The sequence below is a fragment of the Arachis ipaensis genome, chromosome B09, assembly GCF_000816755.2.
Source record: "Arachis ipaensis cultivar K30076 chromosome B09, Araip1.1, whole genome shotgun sequence".
Taxonomy (NCBI): Eukaryota; Viridiplantae; Streptophyta; class Magnoliopsida; order Fabales; family Fabaceae; genus Arachis; species Arachis ipaensis.
The window spans coordinates 17,084,394-17,098,350 of NC_029793.2; the positions used below are offsets into that span (position 1 = coordinate 17,084,394).

At 41.8% G+C, this 13,957-nt stretch overlaps 1 protein-coding gene across 1 annotated transcript; it reads left to right on the forward strand.

Moving 5' to 3' along the window:
• LOC107616606 (aminodeoxychorismate synthase, chloroplastic) lies at positions 1,213-2,046 on the forward strand. Its single transcript, XM_016318560.2, has one exon. The coding sequence runs from the start codon at positions 1,262-1,264 to the stop codon at positions 1,715-1,717; it is 456 nt and encodes a 151-aa protein (XP_016174046.2). The 5' UTR covers positions 1,213-1,261; the 3' UTR covers positions 1,718-2,046.

Sequence of the window (13,957 nt, forward strand, 5' to 3'; positions counted from 1 at the left end):
GAAGATGAGGAGGAGGAGGAAGAAGAAGAGTTTTGAATTATGCAGAACCTATCAAAATAAAAATACACCCAAATATGTTCGTGATACACCCAAATATCTTCGTTTTACACCCAAAATTGCTGTAAATACAGAAATGAGTTATGCTACGTGTACACTAAAATCAGCCACCAGTATAAAGTACGTACTGGAATACAAATATACATTGAAAATAAATTAAACCACACATGTATTTATACACAAATACATTGGTGGATGATTTTAATGTACAAATAGCATTTTTGTACAGAAAAATGTTTCCTCTAATGCTGCATTTTTTTCTTCTTCTTCTTTTCTTTATTTCTTTCTTTCTTTTAGTTAAAGAGTAAATAGACAAAATTGTCCCTGAAAGATACCCCGATCTCTATTTTGGTCCTCGAAAGATAAAGATAATCAAAATCGTCCCCGAAAGATACACGATTGGTCACGTTAGTCCTTCCGTTAGTTGGATAATGATGTGTCACGTTAAGTGCCACGTGATATATGATGACGTGGAGGGCTAATGCCACGTGTCAGGTCAGTGACACGTGGCATGCCACCTGTCAGATCAATGACACGTGGCATGCCACATGGCACTTGACATGTAAAAAAGTTATTTATAATCAAAATAGTCCTTGAAAGTTTAGGCGTAAGTCATTTTCATCCCTAAAATTTAAAAAATTAATCAAATTAGTCCTTATATAATTTTTTTTCTTGATAATATTAAGTTTAAAATATTTTTTAATACTACTAATTTTAATAGAAATGTAATTGACAATAAAAAAAATTAGTAATTGTATCTTTCCTTTTTAAAATTTTTTTCAAGAAAATTATCTCTCTCCTTTAATTCTTGTCAAAATCTCTCTTATTCTTTTCTATTCTAAAACCTTTATCATCATATCCTGAAATATTGCTACTGCAGTTTAAACTTTGGTTACTCGCTTTCTCGAAAGTTGTTTTGTCATGTGATATATTGATTCTCGGAGTTTATCTGATGCTTCTGTGATTTGAAAAACTATCAAGACTCTTTGAAATGTGTGATGACCTATGCTTGGTTGCAAATGAAGTTGTGTATGTAGTTCAGAATATTTTATCTATAGACTTATGCTGTCCAAGAAAATTAAACTCTTAAATTAACAGAATCCGAAATCTTAACATGCTGGTAGTTTAAGACGAAGATGGGTGAATATGTTATGAACTAACTGGCTTCCTCTCTCTCAGTGAAAAGGATCAAGCTGAAAATCTGATGATTGTAGACCTTCTAAGGAATGATCTCGGTCGGGTCTGTGATCCAGGATCTGTACATGTGCCACGTCTCATGGATGTGGAGTCATATGCAACTGTTCACACAATGGTGAGCACGATTCGTGGGAAGAAGAGGTCTGACGCCAGTGCAGTAGATTGCGTAAAAGCTGCATTCCCAGGTGGTTCGATGACCGGTGCTCCAAAGCTGAGATCGATGGAACTTCTTGATTCCATTGAAAGTTGTTCTCGAGGTATATACTCCGGTTGTATCGGATTTTTTTCGTACAACCAGACATTTGATCTTAATATTGTCATAAGAACGGTGATTATACATGATGGTGAAGCTTCAATAGGAGCTGGAGGTGCCATTGTTTCTTTGTCGAACCCCGAAGACGAATACAAAGAGATGATCTTGAAAACAAAAGCCCCAGCAAAGGCTGTGCTAGATTTTGAATAGTTTTGAGAAGTCACACGATAACTTCCCCCATCAAACTTCAATCAAAGCATTTATTTCATATCATCCCACTAATTATTTAATCTTTACATAGAAGGAATATTAAAGAATATATTGGTATAGGTACTTGATTCAATTGTTTTGGGGTTAGAATTCAATTGGTTTTCTTTTCAATCTGAAGTGTGTCTTATTATTCTGTTGTAGCAATGACTGCATTGTACTATAGGTTTCTGTATACTATAATTTCCCCAGTTTCTTGTATACATGAATTTCCTTGCAGTTTGGTGACAATTTTATTCATATACTAATATAATATACTCGTGTTTGCCTCACGCTGTTTCTGCTATTATGTTGCTGCTACATGAAGAATAATAAAATCATTTACTGTTAGAAAGATGTTTATTTGGAATGAGTGGTTTATTTTGTTGCTTGGAAGCACAGAACAGAAGTTTTGTGAAAAGCCTTAATTTTGCATTAATTCATGAATCGTTGTAAGCTCATAAGATTTAGTTTTTTTTTTTTTCTTTTTTAAATGAAACTCCAACCGCTGCAACAATTTATAACCAGCATGTAATATCAATATTCAGCCATGGTCATTGCTTAGATCACAACAGTTCTTTCCTTGAGTTGGCATATGAAAAAACTAGGGGTGGCTGTTGCGGGTAGGTTGAGTGCGGAGCAGGTTTGAGCGCAGGTCAAGTAAGGTGCGGGTTGAGTTTTATATTAGCAGCTAATTAAGATTGGGTTGTAGCAATGTGTCACATTAACAAATTTTAATACTGTTATGGTGGGTAACCGGAGATTAATGGGCTGGATAGTATTGGTTGGCCCAAACGTATGAGAAAGGAGGCATGTAGATGGATTGACGATCCCTAGGCTCTGTCCGACTTGTTCGTGAGAGGTGAGGGGGGTGGTACCTGCAAAGACACTCCGATGCCAAAGTCAGCAAAGGGAGCAAAACAGGTCTAGAGAGTATTGGAACTTAGAGATACTTGAAGGATGTCAGTGTACTTATAGTGGTGAACCAATAATCACCGTTGAAGTAGTGCCACTTTTTTAGGGTGTTAACCGTCCCTTTATCTTAGGGAGGTTAAGATATGGCTCCTAGAAGTGGTTAGAGAGATTCTAGGGGCAGTTACTCATTCAAACGAGTGTTTATCTGCCAGCTAACTCTCGTCCCCGACTTCTTTAGAGTAAGTCGTGGTAGGAACCGACTTCCTGGGAGGAAGGTGGGTGAAATGCGGGGCTCATCCTTTAGGATTGGGCCTTTTATTTAGACCTGGGCCTTATCATTGGGCCAGGGTATGAACAGTGCCCCTACTCGAGCCCAATTTTTTAAGATTTGGGTTCGAGTATTCCACTCGGGGTTGTAGCCGACTTGTTGGGGGACCGACGTGATGGTCGAAAACCGACGTGACTTTTCGTGACCTTTTGCTTCTGACAGTTACGTCTAATCAAGCGTCGCGTCCGTTAGGGATGTGCGTAGGGATTGATGGTCTTGGTAACGGTGCGTCTTTATTAATGACTGCCCCGTTTTTACCATTGTGCCCCTAACGTACTTATAAATACCTTTCCTCTCTTTCCTTGTTTCGTTTCTGCGATTTTTCAAATTTTCTCTTCATCTGTTCGTGCTTGTGTTCGAAGGCTTTTACTTCCTCCAACCCTCATTTTCAGATAAAGGTTAGTTTTTTTCTCCTTCTGTAACATGTTTTTCTATTTGCATGCCTTTATTTTGTAGATAGATAGGTTGGTTTGTAGACTTCCGTTTAGTTTCGTATTCCCTCCCTTTAGAGACCGTGTTTTTTGATTTTCCTTTTCTTTTTCCCTTGTAGGTTTTTGTCACCTTTTTAAGAAAAGAAAATGGCTTCCGTAGATGTTCTTTCTCAGTGGGTTGATGTCACGGTCCTAGGGGAGGAACCTTCGGTCGATACTGAGTTTATCACCCACCTTCGTACTCGCCATAGAATTTGTACTTCTGAGGAGGACGAGCCGAAGTATGAGTTGGTAGTCCCGGGTCCAGAAGACCGGGTTTGCTTCGGGAGGGCCAATGAAGCAGCCCCTCATTTTTTCTTTATGTATGAGTGTATGATCACCCATTTGGGTGTTTTTCTTCCTTTTTCAAATTTTGAGATGTCTGTTTTGCATCACTGCCGAGTTGCCCCTACTCAACTTCACCCCAACTCTTGGGGTTTTTTGAAAATTTATCAACTTATTAGCCAGGCTTTGGAGTTTCCGACCTCTTTGAAGATTTTTTTCTATCTTTTTCATATGACCAAACCCTTTAGTGGGTTAAATAATAAGCAACAGTGGGTGTCTTTTCGAGCCATACAGGGTCGGAGAGTCTTCACCCTTTTTGACGAATCCTTCCATGACTTTAAAAATTATTTTTTCAAAGTGCAAGCTGTAGAGGGTCACCACCCCTTTTTTCTGGATGATACTTCTTCTCCTCGCTTTCCCCTGTACTGGTTGGAGGCCTCCCCCTGTGAGAAATATGGTCTAGATGACCTAGACGAAGTAGAGGCGGCCGTTGTGGGGTTCCTCCGAGAAGTGTGGGGGAGGGCCCCATACCTGGACACTAAGAAATTCCTCCAGGGGTCTCCGACTTTTATCCAGGCGCAACTAGGTAGCTTTTGTTTTTCTAATTTACTTCCGACTTTTGATTTCTTGTACCGACTTGTTTGACTCTTTCTTGTCTTTGTAGAGATGGCGAAGAAGAATGCTCAGGAATCTTACCAGAGAGTCCAGGAGGCCAAAGCAAGGTCTCGAGCCAGGACTGGTGGCTCCAGGGCGGTTATCTCTCCTCCTCCTCCTCCTCCTCCTCCTCCTTGGAACGTTGGGACTCCTTCCCAGCCCATTGTGATTTCTTCTTCAGCTTTCTCTCAGCCGCCCCCCTCCGCCCGACCTTCTCCTGAGCCCGAGAGGAGGAAGCGCAAGACTTTTGAGTCTGGCTCTTCTTTTGAGGGTGAGGTTAAGGCGGATGCCCTTGCATTCGTCCGAAAGTACATCTACCCCCATGCTCATATGAGGATGGATGGTGTATCTGTTCGGAATCACCTTACCACTTTGGTTGAGGAGAGTCTCAGGGCGGCGGGTGTTTGTGGTAAACTCTTAGATATTTTTGAGAAGGCTCCTCTCAGCTCTTTGGGTTCAACCTCGAAGGTTGAGGAGCTAGAAGGAAGGCTTCTTGTATATCAAGAGCATGAGAGGGGGTTGAAGGAGGAGGTCGCCAAGCTGAGGGAGGAGAGAGATGGCCTTCAGGAGAGGGAGAAGAAGTTGCAAGCCCAATGCAACATGGAGGTGGGCTTGAGAAAAACAGCGCAGGACAGCTACCAAAGTTTATTTGAAGATCTTGTGTCTGTAAAGAATGATTTGCTGAATTCTCGGAAGGCATATACCGAGTTGGAGGACTCTATTGCCGAGGCTGCCGAGGAGGCTTGGAGGATCTTTAAGGAGCAAGTTGGAGTATTTGCCCTTGACTTGGATCTTTCTCCTTTGGATCCTGACAAAGTCGTCATTGACGGTGCCATAGTTGATCCCCCTGCTCCCGTGATCGTTTCCGAGTCAGAATTGAAGACTCGGGGGGCAGAGGATCATTGAGTCCCCTCCTCACTCAAAGGACGCTCCGAGTTCTTCAGCAGTTCCTCCGACTTCCTCTTCGTCTCCAATGGATGCCTCTCTCCCTGGTCCTGGTGGCGCTCTTCCTGACTCTGGTGGTGGTGATCCGTCTACTCCTCTTTCGAAAAAGTAATTTGTTGGCTATTTGGGGGTCCGGCCTGTGGGTCCCCCCTTTTTTAAACTTTTATTTGTGTTTGGTGCTGTTTGAACAATTTGCTTCTGGCCTTATAAGGCCGTAAACAAAATATTTAAAATACCCTTTTTTAATAAGGGTTTAAGTTAAAAATAAATACCCTTTTTTGGATAAGGGTTTAAGTTACCTTATGTGTGCATGCTTTTTGATAGTGATTTTTCAAACCCCCTTGATCTTTTTCTGAAAAATCTTTTCTTTGGCTTGTCTGTTTTTCTGAACCTTTTTGTTTTAAGGATTTTTAGGACAACTTTCTGACCTTTTCCTGGGTTTTTTCGATCTCTTTTGTTTATTCCTCGTACTCAATTTTGTTTTATTGAGTTTTTATGACTTAGGCTACTTTTGTGAGTCATTTTTATTTTACTCGGTTTTCTATCTCGACTTATGAGTCGGAATGTTTCCGAGTTTATCATGATCAACCTCTGTAACCTCTTTACACCGACTTGTACCTCGTCGTTTTATCCTGACGACCATCTAGGTCGGTTAATGGGATTTTCACGTTTTGTCGAGCTTAAGTCGGTGCGTTTCGTCGAAAGAAAGAGAAAACAAAGAAGGAATTTATAAGAGATATTTGTAAGATGAAAAAGATCTTTATTAATTGGGGAGGTACCTTATTGCTACTAAGGATTTTTGACAATCTATTTCCCTTAGCCTCTACTATGATGCCTCGTTAAAAACCCTTCTCCAGAAAAAACCCTTTGATTTTTGGAAAAAAATCATGAAGTTGGGAAAAGAGTACATCAGGGAGTAGAGTTCGCTTTTAACTGTAGTACCTTTTCATATTACAAGCATGCCACGACCTTGGTAACTCGGTTCCGTTCAGATCGGTTACTTTATAATAACCTTTTCCTAAGACTTCATTGACTTTATATGGTCCCTTTCAATTTGCAGCGAGTTTTCCTTCCCCTGATTTGTTGACTCCAATGTCGTTTCTGATCAAGACCAAGTCGTTCGGGGCGAATGCTCTTCGAATGACTTTTTTGTTGTACCTTATAGTCATCCTTTGCTTCAACGCTGCTTCTCTTATCTGGGCTTCTTCTCGGACTTCGGGGAGCAGGTCGAGCTCCTCTTTGTGCCCCTGTATGTTTCTGATCTCGTCATGGAGAATTACTCTTGGGCTTTGTTCGTTGACTTCTATAGGTATCATGGCTTCTACGCCATAGACTAGTCGGAAGGGCGTTTCTCCCGTGGCGGACTGGGGGGTTGTCCTGTAAGCCCATAGCACTTGTGGGAGCTCTTCGGCCCAGGCTCCTTTTGCATCTTGTAATCTTTTCTTCAATCCTGCCAGTATGACTTTGTTGGCTGCCTCAGCTTGCCCATTGGCTTGCGGGTGCTCCACCGAGGTGAACTGGTGTTTGATTTTCATACTGGCTACTAGGCTTCTAAAGGTAGAGTCGGTGAACTGGGTTTCATTGTCTGTAGTAATGGAATAGGGTATCCCATATCTTGTGATGATATTTTTGTAGAGGAACCTCCGACTTCTTTGTGCGGTGATGGTGGCCAATGGTTCTGCTTCTATCCATTTTGTGAAGTAATCTATTCCCACGATCAGGTATTTGACTTGTCCTGGCGCCTGGGAAAAAGGACCTAACAAATCCATTCCCCATTTCGCAAAGGGCCATGGAGAAGTGATGCTGATGAGCTCCTCCGGGGGAGCCACGTGGAAATTTGCATGCATTTGGCATGGTTGACACTTTTTCACAAATTCGGTCGCATCTTTCTGTAAGGTCGGCCAGTAGAACCCAGCTCGGATCACTTTCCTGGCTAATGACCTTGCTCCGAGATGATTTCCGCAGATCCCATTATGGACTTCCTCCAATACCTCGGTGATTTTTGAGGTCGGTACGCACTTTAACAATGGTATTGATATCCCCCTCCTGTAGAGAATATTTTTTACCAAGGTGTAGTGTTGTGCTTCCCTCCGGATTTTCTTAGCCTCTTTTTCCTCTTTTGGGAGGATGTCAAATTTCATGTATTTGACCAAGGGGTTCATCCATCCGAGGCTTAATCCGACTACCTCAAGGACCTCTTGTTTGTCTTTCTCTTTTACTACGGAGGGCTCCTGGAGAGTTTCTTGGATCAGGCTTCTGTTATTCCCTCCTGGCTTGGTACTTGCTAACTTGGATAGGGCGTCTGCTCTGCTATTTAGATTCCGAGTTATGTGTTTGACCTCGGTTTCTGCAAAGCGCCCAAGGCGTTCCAGAGTTTTTTCCAAGTACCTCTTCATATTTGGGTCCTTTGCCTGATACTCTCCACTTATCTGGGAGGTCACCACTTGTGAGTCGCTATATATCATCACCTTTGTAGCACCGACTTCTTCCGCCAGCTTCAATCCAGCAATCAAGGCTTCATACTCTGCCTGATTGTTTTAAGCTGGGAATTCAAATTTGAGGGAAATCTCTATATGGGTTCCTCTTTCATCCACCAATATTATGCCTGCGCCGCTTCCTATTTTGTTTGAGGATCCATCTACATAGAGTTCCCATGTAGTTGGTTTTTCCTCTTGGTCTCCTGCGTATTCTGCAATGAAGTCGGTGAGGCACTGGGCTTTAATCGCCGTCCGAGTTTCATACTTTAAGTCGAACTCAGAGAGTTCTATTGCCCATTGAACCATTCTCCCTGCAACATCCGTCTTTTGGAGGATTTGCTTCATGGGTTGGTTCGTGCGGACTCTTATTGTGTGAGCTTGAAAGTAAGGTCGTAGCCTTCGTGAGGCTACTACTAAGGAGTAGGCAAACTTCTCTAGTTTGTGGTACCTTAGCTCAGGACCTTGTAGAACTTTACTGATGAAATATACAGGGTGCTGACCGGCCTCGTCTTCTCTTATCAGGGCCGATGAGACGACCTTGTCTGCTACAGATAAGTATAGGACGAGGTATTCTCCAGCTGTAGGTCGGGTCAGGATAGGAGGTTGGCTCAAGAATCTTTTGAACTCCTGGAACGCCTCCTCGCATTCAGGAGTCCATTCAAACTGACATCCCTTTCTCAATAAGGAGAACAATGGAAGGGATTTTAGTGCTGATCCTGCCAAAAATCTGGAAAGGGCTGCAAGTCGGCCATTCAGTTGTTGGACCTCTCTTAAACAAGTCGGGCTTTTCATCTCCAGGATAGCTCTACACTTATTGGGATTTGCTTCGATCCCTCTTTGTGTCAGCATAAACCCTAGAAATTTTCCTGCTTCTACCGCGAAGGCACACTTTGCGGGATTTAATCTCATCCCGTGTAACCTTAGGGTGTCAAAGACTCGTGAGAGATCTGACAAGAGGTCGACTTCTTTTTCGGTTTTCACCAACATGTCGTCGACGTATACTTCCATTAGGCTTCCAAGGTGAGAGGCGAACACCTTATTCATCAACCTCTGGTATGTGGCTCCTGCATTTTTCAATCCAAATGGCATGACCACGTAGCAGAAGTTAGCTCTGGGCGTGATGAATGACGTCTTCTCTTGGTCTGGCTCATACATCGGGATTTGGTTATACCCCGAGTAGGCGTCCATGAACGACAAGTATTGATACCCCGAGTTGGAGTCTACTAGGGTGTCAATGCTTGGCAGGGGATAAGGGTCCTTGGGACAGGCCTTATTTAAGTCGGTATAGTCGACACACATTCTCCATTTGTCATTTTGTTTTTTGACTAGCACTACATTGGCTAGCCATGTTGGGTACTTGACTTCTCTGATGGAACAGGCTTCCAGGAGCGCCTGTACTTGCTCTTCTACTATCAGGGCTCGTTCTGGGCCAAGCTTGCATCTTCTTTGTTGTACAGGTCGGGTCCCCGGGTAGACCGAAAGCTTGTGGGACATGAGCTCGGGGTCTATCCCAAGCATGTCGGATGCCTTCCAGGCGAAGAGATCGGAGTTATCTCTTAGGAGCTTAGTCAACCCTTGTTTTAGGGTTTCCCCTAGGTTGGCTCCTATGTGAGTATTTTTCCCTTCCTCTTCGCCTACCTGTATCTCCTCGGTTTTTCCTCCCGGCTGTGGTCGCAGCTCTTCTCTGGCCCTTGCACCTCCGAGATCTATTGTGTGGACTTCTCGGCCCTTTCTTCTCAGGTTTAGGCTTTCATTGTAGCATTTCCTTGCCAATTTCTGGTCTCCCATCACCGTTGCTATTCCCGCTGAGGTCAGGAATTTCATGCAAAGGTGGGGAGTGGACACCACTGCTCTGAGTCGATTAAGGATAGCTCTGCCAATTAAAGCATTATATGCTGACCCTACATCGATGACTATAAAGTCTATACTCAGAGTCTTTGATTTTTCCCCTTTTCCAAAAGTGGTGTAGAGGGGCAAAAATCCCAGTGGCTTTATTGGCGTGTCGCCTAATCCGTACAAGGTGTCGGGGTAGGCTCTTAACTCTTTTTCATCCAACCCTAGTTTGTCGAAAGCGGGTTTGAAAAGAATGTCCGCTGAGCTTCCTTGGTCTACTAGGGTTCTATGGAGATGGGCATTTGCTAGGATCATAGTTATTACCACTGGATCATCGTGTCCAGGGATTATTCCTTTCCCATCTTCTTTTGTGAATGAAATGGTAGGGAGGTCGGATGACTCTCCTCCGACCTGATAGACTCTCTTGAGATGCCTTTTGCGAGAGGATTTGGTGAGTCCCCCTCCTGCGAACCCCCCTGAGATCATATGGATATGTCTCTCTGGAGTCTGCGGTGGTGGGTCTCTTCTATCCATATCATGTCGCTTTCTCTTCCCATGACTGTCCGACCTTTCTATGAGATATCTGTCGAGCCGACCTTCTCTAGCCAGCTTTTCTATCACATTTTTAAGGTCGTAGCAGTCATTTGTGGAGTGACCATATACTTTATGGTACTCACAGTAGTCGCTGCGACTCCCCCCTTTTTTATTTTTAATGGGTCTGGGGGGTGGCAGCCTTTCAGTATTACAAATCTCTCTGTATACATCCACTATAGAGACCTTTAGAGGAGTATAAGAGTGATATTTCCTTGGTCTATCAAGACCGAGTTCTTCCTTCTTCTTGGTTTCCCTCTCCCTCTCTTTTGTTGAGGGAGGGTGCCTAGGTCGACAACTTAGGTCTCTCAGCTTAGCATTTTCCTCCATGTTGATGTACTTTTCAGCTCTTTCCTGTACATCGCTTAGGGAGGTGGGGTGTCTTTTAGATATGGACTGTGAGAAGGGACCTTCTCTAAGCCCATTGACTAACCCCATTATGACTGCCTCTGTGGGCAGGTCTTGAATCTCTAAACATGCTTTGTTGAACCTTTCCATATAGGCTCGTAAGGATTCTCCGACCTCCTGCTTTATTCCCAGGAGGCTTGGCGCATGTTTCACTTTGTCTTTCTGGATAGAAAACCTCATCAAAAACTTCCTTGAGAAGTCTTCAAAACTGGTTACCGACCTCGGGGGGAGGCTGTCGAACCATTTCATCGCTGCTTTCGACAAGGTGGTCGGAAAAGCTTTGCAACGCGTTGCGTCGGAAGCATCAGCCAGATACATCCGACTTTTAAAGTTGCTCAAGTGATGTTTTGGATCTGTGGTTCCATCATAGAGGTCCATATCGGGGATTTTAAAGTTTCTTGGAACGTTTGCCCTCATTATGTCCTCACTGAAAGGATCCTCCCCTCCTAGGGGCGACTCTTCTCTATCGTCACGGGAGTTCCGACCTCTGAGGGAGGATTCCAACTTTAAGAGTTTTTTCTCTAACTCTTTTCGTCGATCCATCTCCTCTCTTAGGTGTTTTTCTACCTCCCTTTGTCGCTCCCGTTCCTGTTCTAGTTGTTCCAAGCGACTTTGGTGGACATGAACTAATCCCATAAGTTCAGTTGCATGGGACTGTCCGTCCTTCTCTGATTCACGGCCTTCAGAGGAATTCACCTTCGGGGTTTTGACTCCGGAGGTACCCTCTCTTTGTTGATCGTTGGTTTCCTGGCGGAGGGTTAGGTCCGCGTCGTTATTTCCGGTATCCAGATTCTCTTGTTTGGAATCTGTTTCTACATGACCCTCCTCAGGGGATCTGTCCGCCATCACTGGTTGATCTCTCGGGTCCCCGGCAACGGCGCCAATGTTACGATGGGTAACCGGAGATTAATGGGCTGGATAGTATTGGTTGGCCCAAACGTATGAGAAAGGAGGCATGTAGATGGATTGACGATCCCTAGGCTCTGTCCGACCTGTTCGTGAGAGGTGAGGGGGGTGGTACCTGCAAAGACACTCCGATGCCAAAGTCAGCAAAGGGAGCAAAACAGGTCTAGAGAGTATTGGAACTTAGAGATACCTGAGGGATGTCAGTGTACTTATAGTGGTGAACCAATAACCACCGTTGAAGTAGTGCCACTTTTTTAGGGTGTTAACCGTCCCTTTATCTTAGGGAGGTTAAGATATGGCTCCTAGAAGTGGTTAGAGAGATTCTAGGGGCAGTTACTCATTCAAACGAGTGTTTATCTGCCAGCTAACTCTCGTCCCCGACTTCTTTAGAGTAAGTCATGGTAGGAACCGACTTCCTGGGAGGAAGGTGGGTGAAATGCGGGGCTCATCCTTTAGGATTGGGCCTTTTATTTAGACCTGGGCCTTATCATTGGGGCAGGGTATGAACAATATATATATATATATATACTCAAAATTATTACATTTCTATTAAAATTAGTAGTATAAAAAATATTTTAAATTTAATATTATCAAGAAAAAATTAAAAAAAAATTATATAAGGAATAATTTGATTAATTTTTAAAATTTTAAGGATGAAAATGACTTACGTCTGAACTTTCAAAAACTATTTTAATTATAAATAACTTTTTTACATGTCAAGTGCCACGTCACTGACCTGACACGTGGCATCATGCCACTGATCTAACATGTCAACCAATCATCTTGTGACACGTGGCATTAGCCCTCCACGTCATTATATGCCACGTGGCACTTAACGTGACACGTCATCATCCAACTGACGGAAGGACTAACATGACCAATCGTGTATCTTTCGGGGACGATTTTGATTATCTTTATCTTTCGAGGACCAAAATAGAGATTGGGGTATCTTTTAGGGACGATTTTGGCTATTTACTCTTTAGTTAAATGAATATAAGTTCATCATCTTCCAATTAATTTTGCAGCATTATGTGTTTCTTCTTCTTCTTTGTTTGATTTTTTTGTTTTTATTCTTGTTAAGAGAGTAAAACAAAAAGAAACTTGAGAAGGTAAAACAAAAAGAAAAAGATGAATAAGAAAAAAAAAGAAGAAAAAGATGGTGGTGATGATGATAAAAAAAAGAAGCAGCAGAAGATGAGGAGAAGGAAGAGGAAGAGTTCTGAATTATGCAGAACTTATCAAAATAAAAATACACCTAAAATTCTTTAAAACACATCCAAATATCTTCGTGTTACACCAAAATATCTTCGTTTTACACCCAAAATTGCTGCAAATACAGAAATGAGTTATGCTACGTGTACACTAAAATTAGCCACCAAAGTTAGCCACCAGTATAAAATACATACTGGAATAAAAATATACATTAAAAATAAATTAAACCACACACGTATTTATACACAAATACATTGGTGGCTGATTTTAGTGTACAAGTAACATTTTTGTACAGAAAAATGTTTCCTCTAATGCTGCATTTTTTTCTTCTTCTTCTTTTTCTTATTTCTTTTTTTTTAGTTAAATGAATGTAAGTTCATCATCTTCCAAGTAATTTTGGAGCATTATGCGTTTCTTCTTATTTTTTATTTGATTTTTTTGTTTTTATTTTATTAAGAGAGTAAAACCAGAAGAAACTTGAGAAGGTAAAATAAAAAGGAAAAGATGAATAAGAAAAAAAGAAAAAGAAGATAGTGATGATAATAGAAAAAAAAAGAAGCAGCAGTAGAAGATGAGGAGGAGGAAGAAGAAGAATTTTGAATTATGCAGAACTTATCAGAATAAAAATACACTCAAAAATCTTCGTGTTACACCCAAATTTGCTACAAATACAGAAAAATATTTCCTCTAATGCCACATTTTTTCTTTTGGATTGAACCACACCTCAGCCACTTGATTGGATTCAAAAATAATAATTAATTTCATTCTGATTCAATTGACAATCTGAACTTGAATTATTCATTATATTCAATAACGAGATAACTGATGATGGAGGAGAAAGAGAAAAAGAAAGGAAGAGAAGAAAATCCAATGAAAAAAGAAAGAGGAAGAGAATTAGGAAGAAGAGGTGGTGTTGATGACCACGATAACGAAGAAGAAGACGTATGTGCGTTGATTGAAAAATCTGTTAAATTAGAAGGTGCGTAAAATTAACATGCTAAAAAAGGAATGTCTGGTATGAAATAAAATATATAGAGTTGCGATAAAAAATTTGTACGTCAAAACCCGAAAAATAATTGTTTTCATAATATCTTTAGAAAAAAAGTAACTAATTTTTTTTTTCCTTAAAAGTTCGTGCAAACAAATCCTAAATATTAGATTTGACTCCATAAACCATAAT